Source organism: Colletes latitarsis, chromosome 8 (genome assembly GCF_051014445.1).
Source record: "Colletes latitarsis isolate SP2378_abdomen chromosome 8, iyColLati1, whole genome shotgun sequence".
Classification (NCBI taxonomy): domain Eukaryota; kingdom Metazoa; phylum Arthropoda; class Insecta; order Hymenoptera; family Colletidae; genus Colletes; species Colletes latitarsis.
Window position 1 is genome coordinate 23,927,378 of NC_135141.1, and position 22,287 is coordinate 23,949,664.

The 22,287-nt window shown below is 40.2% G+C and overlaps 1 protein-coding gene across 3 annotated transcripts in view; it reads right to left on the reverse strand.

The window, feature by feature from the left end:
* Window positions 1-4,427: 4,427 nt before the first annotated feature.
* Rho-6 (serine protease rhomboid 6) overlaps window positions 4,428-22,287 on the reverse strand; it is a 163,620-nt gene continuing 145,760 nt past the window's right edge. For all 3 annotated transcript variants that reach the window (XM_076770775.1, XM_076770774.1, XM_076770773.1), the window contains exons 2-5: window positions 19,395-19,659; window positions 10,989-11,159; window positions 10,481-10,636; window positions 4,428-7,480 (exon numbers count right to left, since the gene is read on the reverse strand). In XM_076770775.1, coding sequence (XP_076626890.1) covers window positions 7,160-7,480; window positions 10,481-10,636; window positions 10,989-11,159; window positions 19,395-19,649 — 903 coding nt within the window. In that variant the 5' untranslated portion in view covers window positions 19,650-19,659 and the 3' untranslated portion in view covers window positions 4,428-7,159. The remainder of the gene's footprint in view (window positions 7,481-10,480; window positions 10,637-10,988; window positions 11,160-19,394; window positions 19,660-22,287) is intronic.

Sequence of the window (22,287 nt, forward strand, 5' to 3'; positions counted from 1 at the left end):
CTCCTTTGTTCCACAAAAAAACCTTGTTTCGCTTTTACTTCAGTAATTTTCCATCGCGAAGTAATTAAAGAACCGTTTTAAATTTCCCGCCAAAGACTTTGTTACCTTAACTACTTTCCCCTCGATCGCGCGTAACTTAAAATTTTTTTATTTTAAACGTTCGTGGAAATTTGCGGACAACCTGAGCACGTTTCGGCTCTACGATCCACTATCGAATAGTTTCTACGTATAACTATAAATGTATTCTTTTTATTTTTTTTTTTTTTAATTTTTTCGCAGCATCGTTCGATGCTCCGTCGCGATGGAACTATGGGAACATCTCCTAGAAACAGGCCTCTGGGAAATTCTCGCAATTCCACGAAAATTGTTCGATTGCCTGGGAAGCTTGGATTCCTTCCTTTTAGCCGGAGCTTCTATTTTGCGAACCAAGTGCACTCGCGAATTATTTTTCCAGCGATTTTACGAACGCTCGCGTCGATACCCGATCCCTTCGAGTCGATTGCGCGCCTCGAGACGTCTGGTTTCGATCTTGTTGTCTCGGATCGCGAGAAACTGGAACCGGAAGAGATCCACGTCGCGCCTTTGAAGTCCTCGCGAAAGGAATCCAAGCGAAAGTGATCCTCCGACAGCATTTCTCAACCCTTAATAAGCGTTAAACTCTACTCGGCCACACAGAGAGCCCCGTAGTTTCTTTTGTTCTTGCGTTCGTTCATTTATGCTTCTATTTTTCAGTGGAAAGTGGCGCACGATAATTGGTTGGCCACTCGCAACAGCGATCGATCTAATCAAATTTAAATTGCGCTTTCGAAAGTTTCGCGAGAAAGATGGGACAAGAGAATCTATTTAATTTAAGAGAGGGCAGGGAGAATTTTTATTTTATCTGTTTTCTTCTGTTCTTGGCCGATCAATTATCGCGCAATGTTTGGCAGAGATTTAGTCGAGCCTTTCGTGTAGGGTGATTCAGGATGAGAATTACTGGCGAGCTGATAGAAAAGATACCTTTAGCTTAGAATTAAGGGTGCGGCGTCGTAAATACAAGAGGGTGCGGGGGCGGATGCCGTTAGGTCGCGTCTGTTTTTCAACGCGGGGGAAAAAAGACTGACCAAGGATGCACGATTAGAGCGTTCGAAAGGTACTAATGTCGCGATTAAAATTGCAGACACGTTTCGCGAACGTGCGCCGTTTATGGCGATCCCGCGAATATTCTTCCGGAATTCGGCTTCATTAAATTCTTTCGTTAAATTTTTTCCCCTCCCGGGACAATATATCCTAATAAAAGGTCTATCGTCCTTTCTATCAACACAATTAAATTTCAACAGACCACTTATAAGTTCGTTGATTTTTCACGATTAAACTTATTTCTCGATTCAGGCAATTTAACGTTTGGAAGTCAGTGATATTAATATAGTTTTACGACAAACCTGCGATTAGGGCTGGGACAACTTTTTATGGTTCTGATTATGGTTCGATCAGTTTGTGCCATGCTCAAGTATTTCGATATTCGCTGTACTTAAATATTTGAAATAATAATATTTAATACTCAAATATTTCGCGTGGAATATTCGAATACTAAGCTGTTTGAATAGTCCCATATATAAAAGTATCTGAACAGTTCCCTATTGAATCTACGCACGAAGTACTAGAATATTAAATTATTTAAATAGTTCCATATAGAATGCGTAAAATACTGGAATATTAAATTATTTTACCATTCCCATATCGAATATATAAAATATTTGAATATTAAATGATTCGACTAGTCATGTTAAATAATGTTTAATCAATCACGTGATGGATGTAGAAAATGCTTGTGCATCGAATGATTTTCATAGTCCCCGCCCTACGTGGAATGCAAAGGGTCGACGCGGACCTGTATCGAAGATCGTAAATTTGAACACAGAAGCGCAGGATTTCTCCAAGTGAAATTGAAATAACGTCAGCCTTTGACGCGTCGATATCTTTGACAACGGCGGTACGTCAGTCTTAACGTAAAAAATGCATCGACAGCGTGCGATCGACGCGGACAATGAATCCGAGATCCGAACACGATCTCTCGAGTCACGCAATTTCCTCGAGTTTCGTCGGATTTCCGGGTAGCTGAAATGCCAGGCAGCATGGAGATTGCGTTGTCCGCTGCAGCTTAAACACCGAACCAACTTACGCTACTTTTATCGATAGTTAATATCGAAGAACGACTCGAAACACCCTTATCGATTAACATCTCTAACGCTGTGCGCAGATTGACCAAAAGTTTGATTCGATAGAAAACGATTATTTCTCTTTCGTACATACAGGATGGTCTACACAACTTGTGCACCTCTATAATTTCCAAAATATATGTTGCACGAATAAATTTTATATACAAAAGTTGCATGGTTTGAAGAGATACATTATACAGGGTGTTCGGCCACCCCTGGGAAAAATTTTAATGGGGAATTCTAGAGGCCAAAATAAAACGAAAATAAAGAATACCAATTTGTTGATGGAGGCTTTGTTAAATAGTTATTAATAATTAAATTAAAAAATTTCAAATCGTTCTGGAAAAATTATTTTCGGTTGCGAGGGCCAATTATAATCGTTCTTGGTCAATAAACATACCCTCAAAATCCTAATCATTTTCGAGAAAAAAATTCGAGAAGGTGTGAAATTTTTCGATGGAAAAAAAAAATTTCAAATCGTTCTGGAAAAATTATTTTTGGTTGTGGGGGTCAATTACAATTATTTTTGGTGAATAGACATACCCCCGAAATCCTACCCAGTTTCGAGAAAAAAATTCGAGAAGGTGTGAAATTTTTCGACAAAATTAAAAAATTTCAAATCGTTCTAAAAAAATTATTTTTGATTGCAGGGACCAATTATAATCATTTTTGGTCAATAAACATACCCCCGAAATCCTAATCATTTTCGAGAAAAAAATTCGAGAAGGTGTGAAATTTTTCGATGGAAAAAAAGAATTTCAAATCGTTCTGGAAAAATTATTTTTGGTTGTGGGGGTCAATTACAATTATTTTTGGTGAATAGACATACCCCCGAAATCCTACCCAGTTTCGAGAAAAAAATTCGAGAAGGTGTGAAATTTTTCGACAAAATTAAAAAATTTCAAATCGTTCTAAAAAAATTATTTTTGATTGCAGGGACCAATTATAATCATTTTTGGTCAATAAACATACCCCCGAAATCCTAATCATTTTCGAGAAAAAAATTCGAGAAGGTGTGAAATTTTTCGATGGAAAAAAAAAATTTCAAATCGTTCTGGAAAAATTATTTTTGGTTGTGGGGGTCAATTACAATTATTTTTGGTGAATAGACATACCCCCGAAATCCTACCCAGTTTCGAGAAAAAAATTCGAGAAGGTGTGAAATTTTTCGACAAAATTAAAAAATTTCAAATCGTTCTAAAAAAATTATTTTTGATTGCAGGGACCAATTATAATCATTTTTGGTCAATAAACATACCCCCGAAATCCTACTCACTTTCGAGAAAAAAATTCGAGAAGGTGTGAAATTTTTCGATGGACAAAAAAAAATTTAAAATCGTTCTGGAAAAATTATTTTTGGTTGCGGGGGTCAATTACAGTCATTTTTGGTGAATAGACATACCCTCGAAATCCTGCGCATTTTCGAAAAAAATTTCGAGTAAGTGCTGAAAGTTTCGGTGAAAAAAAAGACTTTCGAATCGTCTTGGAAAAATTATTTTTAGTTGCAGGAGTCAATTGCAAGCATTTTTGGTCAACAGACATACCCCCAAAATCCTACTCAATTTCGAGAAAAAAATTCCTTACCGAAAATATAATCTGAGGGCTGAAATGTCTGCCCGAATTTTCATGCGAATCTTTAAAACGTCATACCTTCTGAACGGATTGGACAATTTTCATGTTTAAAAAAGCAAACTACGCGTATTTTGATGGAGAATATGTACAAATCGCAAAAATATCCGAAAAGTTGTTCCTTGACACCGTGAAATGAGAAAAACCCAATAAAACTGGTCCAATTTTCAAACAACCATAAATCCTACAATTGTGAATATATTTCAATGAAACTTTTTTCTGAAGTAGAGCTCATGGGTACCTACAAAAAAGTGTTAGACAATTTTTCTGTAGGGCGTCAAACAAAATTACTAAAAATGAAAAACGAATTTTTAAGAAAAATCGACAGGGAGTAGGTGCCTAAATTTTTCAACGAAAAAAAAAATTTTCGAATCGTTCTAAAAAAATTATTTTCAGTTGCGGGGGTCAAATACAATAATTTTTGGTGAAGAGACATACCCCCGAAATCCTGCTCAGTTTCGAGAAAAAAATTCCTTACCGAAAATATAATTTCTGGCCAGAAATGTCTGCCCGAATTTTCATGGGAATCTTTAAAACGTCATAACTTCTGAACGGATTGGACAATTTTCATGTTTAAAAAAGCAAACTACGCGTATTTTGATGGAGAATATGTACAAATCGCAAAAATATCCGAAAAGTTGTTCCTTGACACCGTGAAATGAGAAAAACCCAATAAAACTGGTCCAATTTTCAAACAACCATAAATCCTACAATTGTGAATATATTTCAATGAAACTTTTTTCTGAAGTAGAGCTCATGGGTACCTACAAAAAAGTGTTAGACAATTTTTCTGTAGGGCGTCAAACAAAATTACTAAAAATGAGGAAGGAATTTTTAAGAAAAATCGACAGGGAGTAGGTGTCTATATTTTTCGATGAAAAAAAAAAATTTCAAATCGTTCTGAAAAAATTATTTTCGTTTGCGGGGGTCAATTATAATCATTTTTAGTGAATACACATACCTTCGAAATCTTATCCATTTTCGAGAAAAAAAATTCGAGAAGGTGTGAAATTTTTCGACGAAACTAAAATATTTCAAATCGTTTTGAAAAAAATATTGTTAGCTGTGGGGGTCAATTGCAATCATTTTTGGTGAATAGACATACCCCCGAAATCCTGTGCATTTTCGAGAAAAAAATTCAATACGGACGGAACTTAAACGTTAATAACTTTTTAACAAAGCCTTCATTAACAAATTGGTATTCTTGATTTTCGTCTCATTTTGGTCTTTAGAATGCCCCATTAAAATTTTTCCCAGGGGTGGCCGAACACCCTGTATAGTGGATTTACTTCTTTTATAGGTGGAGGCGCTTCGGAGATTTGATGGTCAAGTTTGGTTTTTTGAATAGAATACTATTTTTTTTGTATCAAAATATGGAAAAATATCGAATTCTGAGTAAAAAAGTATTGATCTTTATTAGCCCTAAACCTAATAGCTAACGAGCAATTTCATTTCATTTCTTGACAATTTTCTTCACGTAATATCAAATAATAAGGAGTAATAATAATAAATAATAATGTCGATGAGGTACATGGCAAGAAATAGTTTGCACGAGATGACCTTTTTTATACTAAACTGTATTTCAATGCATCTCTCTCACGTGTCGTAAGATATACTAACCGATCGACTACGTAGCACTCTCGATCTACAATCGACCTCAATAAATAATAACTAATTAGTAATTTCACTCTATTTCTTGATAATTTTCACTGTTCTATAGAAATCTGTGATAAGGTTGAGTTTCTAATTTGATAGTAAAATTACTTGCTATTGAATTCGATATTCTTCTATATTTTGATATCAAAAATATAGTATTCTATTTATAAAAACAAAGTTGACTTTCAAATCTCCGAAATACCTCCACCTATAAAAAAAAATAAACGCACTACGTAATTTACACCTTTAAACCATGTAACTTTTGTACACTAAATTTTTTCGTGCGACACGTATATTTTGGAAATTATGGAGCTGCACAAGTTGCGTGAACCAGCCTGTATACTTCGATATAAATTTTGACTAGAATCAACGTTTGAAGATCACCAGAAATTAGAAGTGAAACGTTTGCTTCAAAGTACTCTTACCAATCAAAGGACCAGTTAGAAATTATTGTCCTCGTTCGCCTCCCGTGCAACAATTCGATACCTAAGGCGTCTAAAATTAAACTCCGGAACGGACATCGTGATAATTTCTCCATGAATCGATCTGCACGCAGGAAAAAAAAAACAACGATCTACCGATACTTTACCAATCAACGGATTCGTAGCTTACTGATAGTCGATTGTACACTCGTCGTCAACGTTCACCGTAGTTCTTGCTCCGCGTCGAATCGGTTTCGATCACTCTAACGTCGTTTCCAAACAAAAACTTAGCGATCACTTGGCAAAGCTGTGAACTTTGAACGGCACCAACAACATCTTCATTAAGTCTAACTCGTCTTGGACTCGTTCGATCCACGGAAACCGGGTTACGTCGATCCTCCAGCTTGGAAGCGTCTTAGCGTTAAATACTCGATTACACCGAAGAGTCCTGGTTAGGCGATTTATAGTACAGAGGCGTCCATTTGTTCCGGAAACCGGCGATTCGTCAGCGTTTCCGCCGGGGGGAAAAAACGGTCGCCGCGCAACAATCTTCTAATCTTACAATTAGAGACGGCCACGACCGTCCGTAAATTTCACGAAGAAACCCGCGCGGCTGGTTTCCGCCAGAGTTTGATTAACAGCACGGAGGATTCCTCCAAGGATTTTCGATCCTTCCTGTCGATACCGATCGACCCGGACCCCGATTAAACCGAGTGTACTTTGGCAGCTGGTTGTCTTTGGTTAAGTTCCGCGGAATTTCCGGTGATCTCCTTCATCCGTCTTTCCATTATCCAGCGTCCTATTTTCTTCTCCCGGCTTCCGGCGGGGACCAAGTATCAATAATCGGGAAACGAGTTCCCTCGACGCCCCCAAGTCCACGGTCCACCGATCCTCGTGGACGTTGAGAATTATCCAACAGTTTGTTAATCGCGTTCGCCCAACGCGATAATTTATCAAGCTTTTTAATTTCACCGTCGCTTACAGCGGGCCAATAACAATACTCGATCGCATCACTTTGAACGTCCAGACCAACGCTCGATCGTTTCGAAATTCCAATCGATTCCAAAATTCCTTCAGTCTCTCGCGACTCTATCTCTCGGTAATCACAATTTCTAATTATTTTTCCCCCCAAGAATTCCTATTCCGTAAAGATTTCCAGGGGTGGTTCTACTCGAAAACGCTCTCGGCGGCCTCCCGGATCTTGATGATGAGGAAGGACCGCCTGCAGAACTTGACGAGCAGCTCGATCCTCTGTCAGGATGGCTTTCTGAGCTGGGGCAGAGCGATCAGGTAGATGTTGCCGAAGATGGCGCCCACCGCCAGCAGCATCACGCTGATAGCCGACAACAGGCGCACGAACCTAACGAATCTGCGTCCCCTGGCGTCCTTCTTGCTCTGATTCGGGAACACCGCCAGGCCCAGAAGGGGCCCCGCGAGGGCCCCGGCCACGTGCGCCGCCCAACCGACCCTTCCGCAACCGAGCAACGCCGGAACCGGAAGCGACGCCACGTCCGCGCTGGCCAACAACAACACGGCAGCCAGACGCCAGCTGGCGTAACGTAGCTCCCCGTGACACTGCAACAAAACAAAGACCACTGTGTGGTCATTTTGCACGAGATGCGATGTCCAAAGGGTTGCAAAAGGTCCACGGGCGTTTGTTTACAATGTTTAAAACGTGTACGCCATTGCATTCGATAGATAAAACTTAATGCATACATGCAACAAGGAAGCCACAGCCGCATGCAACCAGCACGACATCGATACCAAAAAGACTCAACATCAAATACAAATTTTTTAAGAAAAATCGACAGAATGTAGGTGGAGAAATTTTTCGGGGAAAAAAAATTTTTTCAAATCGTTCTGAAAAAATTATTTTCAGTTGCAGGGGTCAATTGTAAGCATTTTTGGTCAACATACATACCCCCGAAATCCTACTCAGTTTCGAGAAAAAAATTCCTTACCGAAAATATAATCTGAGGACTAAAATGTCTGCCCGAATTTTCATGCGAATCTTTAAAACGTCATAACTTCTGAACGGATTGGACGATTTTAATGTTTAAAAAAGCAAACTACGCGTATTTTGGTGGAGAATATGTACAAATCGCAAAAATAATCGAAAAGTTGGTCTCTGACCTCGCAAAATGAGAAAAACCTCATAAAAATGATCCAATTTTCAAACAGCCATAACTCCTACAATTGTGAATATATTTGAATGAAACTTTTTTCTGAAGTAGAGCTCATGGGTACCTACAAAAAAGTATTAGACAACTTTTCTGTAGGGCGTCAAACAAAATTACTAAATATGAAAAAGGAATTTTTAAGAAAAATCGACAGGGGGTAGGTGCCTATATTTTTCGGCAAAAAACAAAAATTTCAAATCGTTCTGAAAAAATTATTTTTAGCTGTGGGAGTCGATTGCAATTATTTTTTGTGAATAGACATACCCCCGAAATCCTACGGGCTTTCGAGAAAAAAATTCATTACCGAAAATCTAATGTGAGGCCAAAAATCGCATACCGAAATTTCATGCGTGTCTTTAAAACACCATAACTTTTGAACGAATTGGACGATTTTCAAGTTTAAAAAAGCAAACAACGCGTATTTTCGTGTAGAATATGTACAAATTATAAAAATATTGGAAATGTTATTCCTTGACCCAGTAAAGTTAGAAAAACCTTATAAAAATGGTCCAATTTTCAAACAGCCATAACTCCTACAATTGTGAATATATTTCAATGAAACTTTTTTTTTAAGTAGAGCTCATGGGTACCTACAAAAAAGTATTATACAACTTTTCTGTAGAACGTCAAACGAAATTACTAAAAATGAAAAACGAATTTTTAAGAAAATTCGACAGGGGGTAGGTGCCTAAATTTTTCGACGAAAAAAAAAAATTTCAAATCCTTCTGGAAAAATTATTTTCGGTTGCAGGGATCAATTGCAAGCATTTTTGGTCATTACATATACCTTCGAAATCCTACTCAGTTTCGAGAAAAAAATTCCTTACCGAAAATATAATTTCTGGCCAGAAATATCTGCCCGAATTTTTATGCGAATCTTTAAAACGTCATTACTTCTGAACGGATTGGACGATTTTAATGTTTAAAAAAGCAAACTACGCGTATTTTGATGGAGAATATGTACAAATCGCAAAAATAATCGAAAAGTTGGTCTCTGACCTCGCAAAATGAGAAAAACCTCATAAAAATGATCCAATTTTCAAACAGCCATAACTCCTACAATTGTGAATATATTTGAATGAAACTTTTTTCTGAAGTAGAGCTCATGGGTACCTACAAAAAAGTATTAGACAACTTTTCTGTCGAACGTCAAACGAAATTACTAAAAATGAAAAACGAATTTTTAAGAAAATTCGACAGGGGGTAGGTGCCTAAATTTTTCGACGAAAAACAATTTTTTCAAATCGTTCTAAAAAAATTATTTTCGGTTACAAGGGTCAATTATAATCATTTTTGGTCATTCCACATACCCCCGAAATCCTACGCAATTTTGAGAAAAAACTTCAATAGGTGGACAAATTCTTCGGTGAAAAAAAAAATTTGATATTGTTCCAAAAAAAATTATTTTTAGTTGCGGGGGTCGATTACAATCATTTTTGGTGAACAGACATACTCCCGATATCCTCCGCACTTTCGAGAAAAAAATTCCTTACCGAAAATGTAATGTCTGATCATACGTTGCTATGTTTCACTGAAATTTCATACGTATGTTTAAAAACTCGTAACTTCTGAACGGATTGGACGATTTTAATGTTTGAAAAGGCAAACAACGCGTATTTTAGTGTAGAATATGTAGAGATTCTAACAATATTCGAAAAGTTGTTTCTTAACCCGGTAAAATTACAAAAACCCCATAAAAATGGTCCAATTCCTCGTTTTTATCACTTCATATGTAGGTAGGTTTACGGTTCACGAGAAAATAGTTTGAGAACCGCTGGTCTGCAGAGTCACTAAACAAATAATTGTCCGGAAACTTTTGCACGCCACCGGTACTGTTATTAACCGAATCGCGAATTTCTCCCTAAGAGAATCCAAGCGGAACCAGGGATCTGTAAAAACAATTTCCCCGGTTTTACAATGTTACTGCGCCCGGCATATTCCAGGGAGGGTTAAGTTCGTAGTTACCGCGAAACAAATTCCCCCCGTTGGCGAAGTTTCCTCCGGCGTCGATTCCCGGACGACAAGAAACGATCCCACAAAGCGTAACTTCGATAAAACTGCACTGAACGCAGTAACTTCGGAATGGAAAACACATCCAGAAACAATCGCGACGAAGCCAAACCAGATTCAAGAGCCCCGCGATCTCCGTTAATCCCTCGGAAGTTCGTTGTTTTTCAACCCCCTCCGTTCCCCTCCGTGTCCCCGGATCGCTTCGACGAATACCGGACCGTTGAAATTTATTATTCCCCGATTTAATGAGATTTAACGAAAAGAAAGGGCGGAAGCACGAAGAGGGAACTCCGTCGAGCGTGTCCCATCGAGTTTTTCCTCCGGCGAACGGTCGCGAGGAATTGGAACTCCGGCGTCGATGGATCGAACTTTTTCTTGGACTTACCAAGTAAAGATGCGCGAGATGGCTGGTGAGCAACGCGTAAACACCTGCAGAGGCGCCCATCAGGAACAGACTCGGCTGCAGAAGGGATGCTCCCAGAGCACCGCAGACGCCTCCACCCAGGTAGATCGTCGCCACCCCTATTCGACCCTGCTCCACCTGCGAACATCGCGTTCCCCGCGTTTCGACGCTTGGCCATTTGCTTTCATTCTCTCTCATAAACTAACTATCGACTCTTAACCCGATAAGATTGCGTCGAAGGAATAGGACACTTTCGACGTAGCGTTGTTCCTGAATCTTTGAATCGTCAATTATGCCGGACACGACGTTTCAATCCCCCAAAAATTGACCCTCGTTTCGAGCGTTTGATGTCTCGGGCGGTTTCCGGTCGATTCGAGCCACTCAGCGTACGAAATCGATGGAACGTCCCCACCGAAAGATTCGCTTTGCTCGCGAGTGGAAAAAGGGTGGCTCCCCGCGATAGCCCTAGCAATTAGTCTGATTAACTCACCTCGAGCGGAGTGGCCAGCACCAACTGGATGACCACGTTGAGTGCAAGGTGAAGTGCATTCCAGTGCAGGAGCATGTACGAGGCGAACCTCCATCCCTGGACCCTCTGACGCGGATCGTAGACCAACCACCTGCGCAAGGTCGCTTCATCCCCCAAACAGTGGACGGCTATCTGTCGTCATCGAGAATACCTTTCAATCTACCGACTTACGCAGCCTGTCGAATCGCAAACGAAAGAACTAACGAGGGAAAGGGCCGAATAAGTAATCTTTATTTCACAGCATTATCGCGAATTTTTTATTTAACTTTTACTTTTAGGTGAGAATAAATTTCCTGGGGTTGTTGTTGTACGAAATAATTTTATCAAAATTTCGGAAGATTTTCAAAAATTCCACGGTGCATTCGATAAATCTCTAGCAAACATACATCATTATTATTATGGGGATTAATGTAGTCCTTTATTAATTCCCGTTCGTTTAATGCACGCCGTTAATGTAATATTATTAAATTAGAGAGGAAATTACAGAAATCTGTTCAATTATTTACAGAGCTAACCGTAACCCAAATTTGTAGAGAAACGCGTGGTGTTTTTTTTCCGTTAGAATTATTCAGAATTATTCTGCAAACAGAATAAATGTATACGTACAGGTTAAGCGGCCCGTTTCGCTGGGTAAAACGACGCGAAAATTCAAACTGCGCTGTTATCGACAAACAATCTAGCCAATAATTAACGGAAATTCTACTGACAGAATGGTAATTAATCAAAATTGCCTTATTTAAACGCCGAATAAACCACAGTAATTATCAGCTTTTAAACAACGAAAGGTGTGAACGCGCTTCGGATTGATACGAACGATAATCGACGACACGAAAAGGCTTGCTATTATTCGTTATTAATTGTTCTTAATCGATACTTTCAGGCTATTTCTACTTTCAAATCACTCGAACGAACAACGACTTCCTCTCTATAACCAGAATAGAAGTTATTAAAAGCGCGATAAAATAATTTTCTTCAATTTTATATTCAACGATAGCTCGACGGGGGATTTGATTACTACTCGTATGAATTTTTTGCAAGATCTTTTCAATCCCAGTCGCCCATAAATATCTCGTATATTTATATAATAATTCATTGAACAAAAATAGAAGTTCTGGGTTGGTTTAAATGGTTCGAATAAGATATCCATGCTCAGCAATTTATTTTCATCGAAACGGGCTACGAGGCAAACGAAATTATCGACAAACAACGGCGTATCTAATTGGTCGATTGAGAATAAATACCAGCCAGAACGATCGTGCGATAAAACTTGTTCGATAGGACTTGGTCAAATATTCTGGAGTCGCAAATATTCGTTCGAAAGCGATCGACGGCTGGGAAAAGCAATATCTACGGTGGAAATAATTCTTGAACTCGGAAACATACGCGACGACGGGACTTTCCCGCCTGGCCAGACGAGACGAAATTTTGTTAAATCGAGTTTGACCGTGTCTGATCCGAACGGCTCGGTTAAAGTTAGTTAAACGCTTCGGTGTATTAAATTCTGCGGGTTAAACTGAATCGGGCGTCGATTGCGTTCGCGATAAAATTCGAAATCCGATTAAGCGGCGAGTGATATCAAATTTTCCAGACAAATCGTGTTAAAGAACCGACAGAAGATTTCTTAATTAGATCAAAAGGCGAGGATCTTGACGCTAAATATACGGAAACCATCGAGTCACTCGATGGTGTGTTAGTAATAGTAATAATCGAAGGGTTTTTAATTAAATCAGGACATTGGTTGGAACGTCTGTTAAATCCTTGAAAGACTGGAACCAATTTTATTCGTACGTGTTAATTTTATTGGAGAAAGTAATTTTAATCCGTCTGGTCGATCGCGAGTTTATATTACTGTATATACAGGATGGAGATGAATTCGTAATGCAACCGAATGGAGAATGATACCTTGTGGAAAAATGAATGGAAAATATCGAATGAAATTTTTTGATACGACCTTTTGTTCCCGAGGAAATTGATTTTTAAATCGTTCGGTACGTGACTGGCGTGCCTGACCATTCTTCGATGTTTCTACTTGCGTCGACGGTTTTAAACGTTCACGGCGATACTGGCTGGCTTCAATCGGTTCTAATTACTTAGAAGTATCTGATTCTAACCACTTTATAGCATCGTTTATAGAAAACACGATATCATATCGGTTCAGGTTTAGAAAACGATAATGCAAGTAGAAATACCACGAAATGGTCAGACGCGTCTCGGAGCGTTTAGAAAATTAAAACACTCTACATTCTCGATGTATTTTTCCACGAGGAGTCACCTTGTTTTTTTATTATAACACAAGCTTGTTGTAACTGGTGTATTTGGTCGAATAGTTACGACGGAAAGAAACCTCGACAGCGTGGGCCACAAATCGCGCGAATTCCTGTATCTTTTCACGCGATCTTTTTCTGATATCCTCTTTTTACGTTTCACGCTATGTTCACGCCCCGACCACGAGCTTTCTCTCTGTAAATCATCCGCTCGCCGCGGATACACGGCACTTTTGGGCTGCGGGGGCGGCGTTTCGGGGCCATCCATTTTTACGTCACGGCTTTTACGACCCTTGCGAGGTTTCAGTCTCGCTCTACCGCTTAATGCCCTGTCGTGTTTGTAGTCTTGGGAAACGTCGGGACCCTCGAAAATTCGGGCCACGACCGGCAATAAAGAATTTCCATATTCTCTTCGCGTCACACCCCCTCCCACGCTCTCCTCTCTCGTTCCTCTTTCGCCAAAAAGCCGTGGAACAAGCGTCGATCGATCGTTCATCGATACTCTCTTCGTGTAAAATATACTCTGTACACGGTTAACATATTTTACGTAGCAGTAAATTTCTTTTTACTTTATTCGTTTAATTGTATTAAATTATGTTGCAAATTTGTAGTATTCTAGATCTTTAAATGACAAAATTTATATCATTGGTAGTTTAGAAATATCAGAAAGGAAGATTAATGGATTGGGAACGCCGACTCAAGTGGAAATATCGAGCTATGGTCAGACTAGAGTCGGTCTCCCCACGAATTCTCGATTTATTGTCACACTTGTATTGTTTTGTGTAATTATTTGAGCGTTCATTTTGTACAAAACGTGGTGGTGTTTCGATCGAAGACAAGTGGAGATCGTAGGAAGGATGGACGACGCCCGGGGATCATTATAAGGAGGCAGGATCGAGGTACCCGGGAGTCGTCCGCGGCGGTTGCGGTATCGTTCTGGCGTATCTCGACGTTTCATTAGCCCCGGGAACGTTCATTGTCGTTTTACTATCCCTGTTACATTTTCCAGCAATTTTAAGTTCAACCGTTCTAGATTGGACGCATTCTTCGGTGGCGCGGCCCAGCCATAACGACTCCCGCAACTTCGAAGCAATTATTATCTCCGAAAGAGCTGACCTCGCGAGCCAAGCCACGATCTTTCGCGATTTCGAAACGCTTCTCACTTCCCGGACGCGTCAATTTCCATTAAAAGGCGACAGGCCAAAGTAAAAGCCCGATACTACCACGTTCCAATTAATTTCGATATCTGCAAAATTAAACACCGCTACTGTCCGCTATGGTTAATTATCTGGATCGAAGCTAGTATTCTATGAGTTCAGAATAGCTATCAAAGTCACGGAAAGTCCCGAAGTGATCGAATTCCATCGAATAGAGAAAATAAGCGGCGGCAATTGGGGAAGTTTTATTCTATTCAAAAATCATTCGTCGTGGAAACTTACTAACTAACTCTGAGCAGCTTATTCCTATTTTGTTTGTAACGTTCACGAGCACATTGGAGCTTTTAAACAATCTCACGTGGGCGTTTACTTTGTCGTGGGGCTGAATTCAGTGTCTGAAATATTTCCAGAGAACAAATCTCGAACTAAAGAGGGACTCAGAATTTTGCAAGTGCCATAACGACTCCCGCAACTTCGAAGCAATTATTATCTCCGAAAGAGCTGACCTCGTGAGCCAAGCCACGATCTTTCGCGATTTCGAAACGCTTCTCACTTCCCCGACGCGTCAATTTCCATTAAAAGGCGACAGGCCAAAGTAAAAGCCCGATACTACCACGTTCCAATTAATTTCGATATCTGCAAAATTAAACACCGCTACTGTCCGCTATGGTTAATTATCTGGATCGAAGCTGGTATTCTATGAGTTCAGAATAGCTATCAAAGTCACGGAAAGTCCCGAAGTGATCGAATTCCAACGAATAGAGAAAATAAGCGGCGGCAATTGGGGTGTTTTATTCTATTTAAAAATCGTTCGTCGTGGAAACTTACTAACTAACTCTGAGCAGCTTATTCCTATTTTGTTTGTAACGTTCACGAGCACATTGGAGCTTTTAAACAATCTCACGTGGGCGTTTACTTTGTCGTGGGGCTGAATTCAGTGTCTGAAATATTTCCAGAGAACAAATCTCGAACTAAAGAGGGACTCAGAATTTTGCAAGTGCCATAACGACTCCCGCAACTTCGAAGCAATTATTATCTCCGAAAGAGCTGACCTCGCGAGCCAAGCCACGATCTTTCGCGATTTCGAAACGCTTCTCACTTCCCGGACGCGTCAATTTCCATTAAAAGGCGACAGGCCAAAGTAAAAGCCCGATACTACCACGTTCCAATTAATTTCGATATCTGCAAAATTAAACACCGCTACTGTCCGCTATGGTTAATTATCTGGATCGAAGCTAGTATTCTATGAGTTCAGAATAGCTATCAAAGTCACGGAAAGTCCCGAAGTGATCGAATTCCAACGAATAGAGAAAATAAACGGCGGCAATTGGGGAATTTTATTCTATTTAAAAATCGTTCGTCGTGGAAACTTAACCGCGATTTATCAGCGAATCCTCTAACGAGCCATATTTACGACGGCGCGTTTGCTCGTGATTTATCGAGTCCGTTATCCTATCTCTGGCGATATTAGGGAAGAACTCGACCGATTATTACGACGCAGACGGGGAAAGTCGACCTTTCGGCGAGAAGCCGCGTAACCGGATATCGCCGTTTCCGCTATCTCAGCGTTTCATTAAACCCGCCCCCGCCCTTTCGAAACATTATCGTTCGTTCCATCGCGCGAAACTGGACGGGGCAGAGTACAGACTGCGATTAGCGTTCCTTGAAATGGAAACTGCCAAAAGGCTCCGGGGTCTTGCTTTCATTTCACCCAGGGGCAAAAATTCGCTATTGAAATCTCGCTCTATCGGAGTCGATAACTTCGACAGAATTCGAGGAATGGCGTTCAATTACAACGACGAACAAAACTGAGCGCGTTTCGTGAATTTTTTCAAAGGCATCGTATTGATTAAAAACTAAATCGACAATATGACTTATACGAGCCTCGATTATTCGACAAAATCGATCACAAATATTCCTAACAGCCTCGCGTTTATCGCACAAGACGATATAAATGAAATTGCAAATTTTACAAACGTACAATTTTTAGTTTCGTGCTTTTAGAATTCTTCTCTACAGAGACTGTCTACATTCTGGGACAAAAGGATAGCACATGTTACATTTTTTATAGTTTTGTATTAAAAACTGGTTGAAATACACATTTTATGTTATTACTAGCCTTGGGCATGCCTGTACGTATGGCATACTGAATATCATCAACAATATTCACTTCGACAGAATTCTGCTAATGAAAACGTAAATATTGTGGTATGCAAGCGGAACAAAATGATAGCACAAGCACAAAATCTACGTTTTTCAGTTGCATATGAGCTACGGAGTAACAAAGGTCGAACGTGAATCATGATTATTGAAGTGTGTAGTAACACTCTGTAATTAATTTTTGTTAGAAGGAGCAATATATTAATAAAAATGGGCCGAGGAAAGAAACTCAGAGGTAATGAAATACAGACCATGCTGAAATTAAAGGATGAGTAATATTCAGTGGCCCAAATATCGAAAGTTACAAACAGAATTTATTAAAAGATCCAGAAAATTATGGGAAATAAGTGGGTTGAATAAGCAACATAAAACTAATCGTCTGCGATTTGCAGAGAAACATATACATATGAGGAAAAAATGGCGAAAGGTCATATTTATGGACGAAATGAGATGGTCCTGATGGCTTGAATTATTATTGTCACGATTTAAGGAATCATTTGGTCTGGTATTGGCTATTATGGGAAAATGGACGTAAACTTTATTAGTGGAAAATTGAATAGCACAAAATATTTGTTCATAGCGCAAAAGTAGCGAAGGCATACTTTTTCTCAAAAAAGATTCAAATTCTAGACTGGCCATCAAGATCTACCGACCTCAATATTATTGAAAATTCTTGGGGGAATCTTGCCAGGGCAGTATATGTATAAGAATGGTAGGCAATTTAAAACTGTTGTGAATTTAACACTAGATTTACGGAAGACGTCAATTTGACGGATGTCAAACTCCATATTAAAAATTGCAGAACGCGTAAATATTATTTTTTAACAATTTATGTTTAATTTGATTGATGCAATTGCATAAATATACATTCTAATTAAAAGAAAAATCGTATTTTAAGGTAATCGTCAACATGAAAGGTATCGATAAATATATGTGCGATCAATGCCCGTAAATCTAGTGTTAAAACAGTGTATTCAGGAGAAGTGGGAAAACTTAACACAGAAAAGTATTAAAAAACTGAATAAATCCTTACCCAATAGTACGCTTACCGTCATTAACTCTACAGGAGGTGCAACAAAATACTAAATACAAAATATCGTTCATAAATTTGTTAATATTTTAATATTAACATGTGCTATCATTTTGTCCCACTAGATTTTGGCAAAAGTACAATTTCCTTTAAATAAAATTAGACGGGTAGATAAAGTTAAATTTGATTTTACTTAAGTCTGTTAATAAACCTATTCTGAAATAATGTGCAGGGAGAAATTTCGGTTGCAATGCAAAAATAGATTAGTATTATGGAAATCTTAATCTGTGCTATCCTTTTGTCCCGGAGTGCAATATTTCGAAGTATACATAATTTGACTCGACTTTAACTGCAGAAAATAAATACGATAGGACAGTTTCGAGAGTTGTTTCGAAGCAACTTGGAGATTTCCGGTTTAAAGCGTAAGAGAGCGTGTGAAACGAACACGCGAACGCGATCCCCGTCGTTTTATCGCGGATCTCGACCGATTATTGTACCCATGAACTAACGGAATTCGATTTCGAGCCAGGACCAACGGCAATCCTGGTCGGTCCGGACTCTCTCCGCAATCTCGGGCGTTTCATTAACTCCCCGCTGGCGTTAACTTCTGTTTTATTGCGCGAAACTGCGGGAAAGAAGGGTGCATTTAACTTCGCAGCTTTAACAGGGGACCGTTGCACGCTTCCCGCGCCGACGAGCTTCGGGAAACGCTCGAACAAGCTCTCCTGGAATTATTATCGAGCGTGGGAAGGCGGATTCACGCGTTCGGGGGACCTCACGTTTCGTTCTTTTTTTTGTTTTTTTCTGTTTTTCACCCGAGAGTTCTTCTCGAGCGGGAGTTTCTTGAAATACCGGTACGATGTTCGTCCGTGAACTCGTGCGTATAATTGAGAGAGATTCCCATCGGCCTGCTCTGTCCTTGTCCCGCCACCCCCGCGATGCATTAGCTCGGCTAATGGGAAATCTTTCGTGCTCAAACCCCGTGTCTTCGGGTAATACGTGTACCGGTTGTTGCCAATTTCCCTCCTAGGAAACGTTACCGATGGCGCAAGCAGGCGTTTGGCCCCTAATCTTCCGAGACTGCCACGGCTGATATCGCGTTTCGTAATTTTTCAGGTTTCACTGATTTTTTACTGGGAATAACACCATCGAAAATGGCATAAATCGCTCTAATGTTACAACTCGTAAAAATTTTAAAGAAATATGAAGAATAGCTGATTTCAGGGCGATTAGAAACTGACAAACACGGAGAAGAAGGACTGTCCAGACCACGAGTGCAGTCTCTCGCAGCGGGACGCAATTAATTGGCCGCTCAAGGCCACCGAAAGCCTATCCCCACCACGTGGTGTCGCTCCGCCCACCGCTCTGTTCTCCGTCGCGACGCCCCGCCCACACGCGTTGTTCGTTTCTCCCTAAATTTAACTAAAATCACTAGTACGATCCACGGTAATTCGCCGATCTCGAATATAGAGAAAGAACGACTGATTGATATTACAAAATATTTCCCGGAGCACTTGCAGTACGGAGCTTTCTGGCGTGGAAATTGTGGCCTTGAGCGGTCAATTTATCTCGTCCCGACTATATTTGCTCGTCGAATCGGTCGCGTGGTTAATTAACGAGGGCGAATTCCCCGTTTCGCTGCTGTTTGCCCAGCCGTTTCTAATATTCATCGAACTATTCGACGACAGCTCGCCTCCCAAATTGATCGAGGACTAGTTTTAATCGCGCGTTTAGAACTCTGTTTAGCGAGACTCACCTCGAGGATGCTGATACAGATCATAAGGTAGGGCGGTCGTATCCGGAAGTTGGGCTTCCTGGGCGGCAGTGGATGCCTGGGCGTTGGTCTAGGCGTGACCTCGTCATCCTTGGTCTTCTTGTAGGAGGGCTTGACGATGATCGGCGATTCCGGGGAGTAGGGGGACCCGGGGCCAGAGTACGTAGTGTCCGTGCAGTCGGACGAGATGGTCGAGAGTGTCGGAGAGTTCTCCAGGAGCGCAGCCTCGACGTCCATCTTGGCCTACCTGCGAAAAAACAACGGGACTCGTTAACCTCTGGCTTCGAGTGGCCCTTCTGCGCATAATCTCCGCGTTAACAGTTGCCCTCCGAGGGCTACGATTATGAAATAATTCGAGGGTCCTCCACGAAGTCGTCTGAAAACGGTTTTTGTCGTCATTATGGAACTTACTCGCTGTTCCAACAGAATATCTATCTGAGCAGCTTATTCCTATTTTGTTTGTAACGTTCACGAGCACATTGGGGTTTTTAAATAATCTTACGTGGGCGTTTACTTTATCGTAGGGCTGAATTCAGTGTCTGAAATATTTCCAGAGAACAAATCTCGAACTAAAGAGGGACTCAGAATTTTGCAAGTGTCGTAATCCAGAGCTCCAGCGTGTAACTTCTGAGCATTGACCTTCCCAGGTTCAAAGTTTTCCCCTTTTAACGTCTCAGGGCGAAAAGTTTCCCGGAGCGCTTTAACGCTTGACTTTTCACCCTCGAGCTTTTCGAGTCTTTGTCTTTTCCTGCTCTCTCAAGGTCCGAACTTCAGCCCTCGAGCTTTCCGTGTCGGAGTTTGCAACATTGATCTTTCGAGGGTTTAATTTGTCACTCTTTAAGGTTCTCTAGACCTCGGAGCTTTCGACCTCGAGATCTCTAAATTGAAGCTTCCTGGTTTGAGGGCTCCTTGACTACGGTTTTTCGTCAACTTTCGCGAGCTTTCGGTACCGTTGACCTTCCGAAGATCAAAGCTTCTCGATTGAGACTTAACCTCGTTGAGCTGAGAATTTTCAAATCAAGCTGGAACTTTCATTCTTTCAGAATTTAAGCTATTCACGGTCGAAACTTTCCGGTACTTCGATCTTCAGCTTTCCAAGGTTTAAAGATTCTTTCGAGGGTTTAATTTGTCACTCTTTAAGGTTCTCTAGACCTCGAAGCTTTCGACCTCGAGATCTCTAAATTGAAGCTTCCTGGTTCTGAAGCTTCTCGAGCACCGTCTTTCGCCAACTTTCGCGAGCTTTTAGTACCGTTGACCTTACGAAGAACAAAGCTTCTCTATTGAGACTTAACCTCGTTGAGATGAGAATTTTCAAATCAAGCTGGAGCTTGCATCCTTTCAGAATTTAAGCTATTCACAGTCGAAACTTTGCGGTACTTCGATCTTGAGCTTTCCAAGGTTTAAAGATTCTTTCGAGGGTTTAATTTGTCACTCTTTAAGGTTCTCTAGACCTCGGAGCTTTCGACCTCGAGATCTCTAAATTGAAGCTTCCTGGTTTGAGGGCTCCTTGACTACGGTTTTTCGTCAACTTTCGCGAGCTTTCGGTACCGTTGACCTTCCGAAGATCAAAGCTTCTCGATTGAGACTTAACCTCGTTGAGCTGAGAAGTTTCAAATCAAGCTGGAACTTTCATTCTTTCAGAATTTAAGCTATTCACGGTCGAAACTTTCCGGTACTTCGATCTTGAGCTTTCCAAGGTTTAAAGATTCTTTCGAGGGTTTAATTTGTCACTCTTTAAGGTTCTCTAGACCTCGGAGCTTTCGACCTCGAGATCTCTAAATTGAAGCTTCCTGGTTTGAGGGCTCCTTGACTACGGTTTTTCGTCAACTTTCGCGAGCTTTCGGTACCGTTGACCTTATGAAGGACAAAGCTTCTCTATTGAGACTCAACCTCGTTAAGCTGAGAATTTTCAAATCAAGCTGGAACTTTCATTCTTTCAGAATTTAAGCTATTCACGGCCGAAACTTTGCGGTACTTTCGATCTTGAGTTTTCCAATGTTTAAAGATTCTTTCGAGGGTTTAATTTGTCACTCTTTAAGGTTCTCTAGACCTCGGAGCTTTCGACCTCGAGATCTCTAAATTGAAGCTTCCTGGTTCTGAAGCTTCTCGAGCACCGTCTTTCGCCAACTTTCGCGAGCTTTTAGTACCGTTGACCTTACGAAGAACAAAGCTTCTCTATTGAGACTTAACCTCGTTGAGATGAGAATTTTCAAATCAAGCTGGAGCTTACATCCTTTCAGAATTTAAGCTATTCACGGTCGAAACTTTGCGGTACTTCGATCTTGAGCTTTCCAAGGTTTAAAGATTCTTTCGAGGGTTTAATTTGTCACTCTTTAAGGAGGTATTGCTGTCTAGTCTGTCAATTTCACGACCCTTTTTGTGATTTTTTTTTTAATGATAGATAGGTTGTTTTGTACTGAGACTTTGTAGATATATTTATTTATCTTATAAGCATATACAATATTTTTTTCATGGAAAAATATTAAAAATCGTGGGAATTATAACTTCTTATTTAATGGCTCTTTTGGAAGCGGTGCTCCAATGGCTTCTAGGATTCCAGATAATTTGAAACAGAGGGGGTTAAAGTATCTTCATAAGGAAGGTTGTCAAAATCCTGATAAATAAAGAAATGGCGACGCTTCAAGTTTCGAATTTCTATTTGTTAATCGTGCTTTTGTATTTAGCGTATCAAAAAAAATAGTAAAACTCAATATTTTTTTAAATCTCTAGTTCCAGCTATAAAGGCGTGTCTGCTGAATATTTTCTCCAAATTTGAAGTCAATCAGTTTGCTAGATCTTGAAATATCATGTAAGCCAGTTTAAATGCATTCTTTTAAACAAGGAGCTATAACTCTCGGAATTTTTAATATTTTTT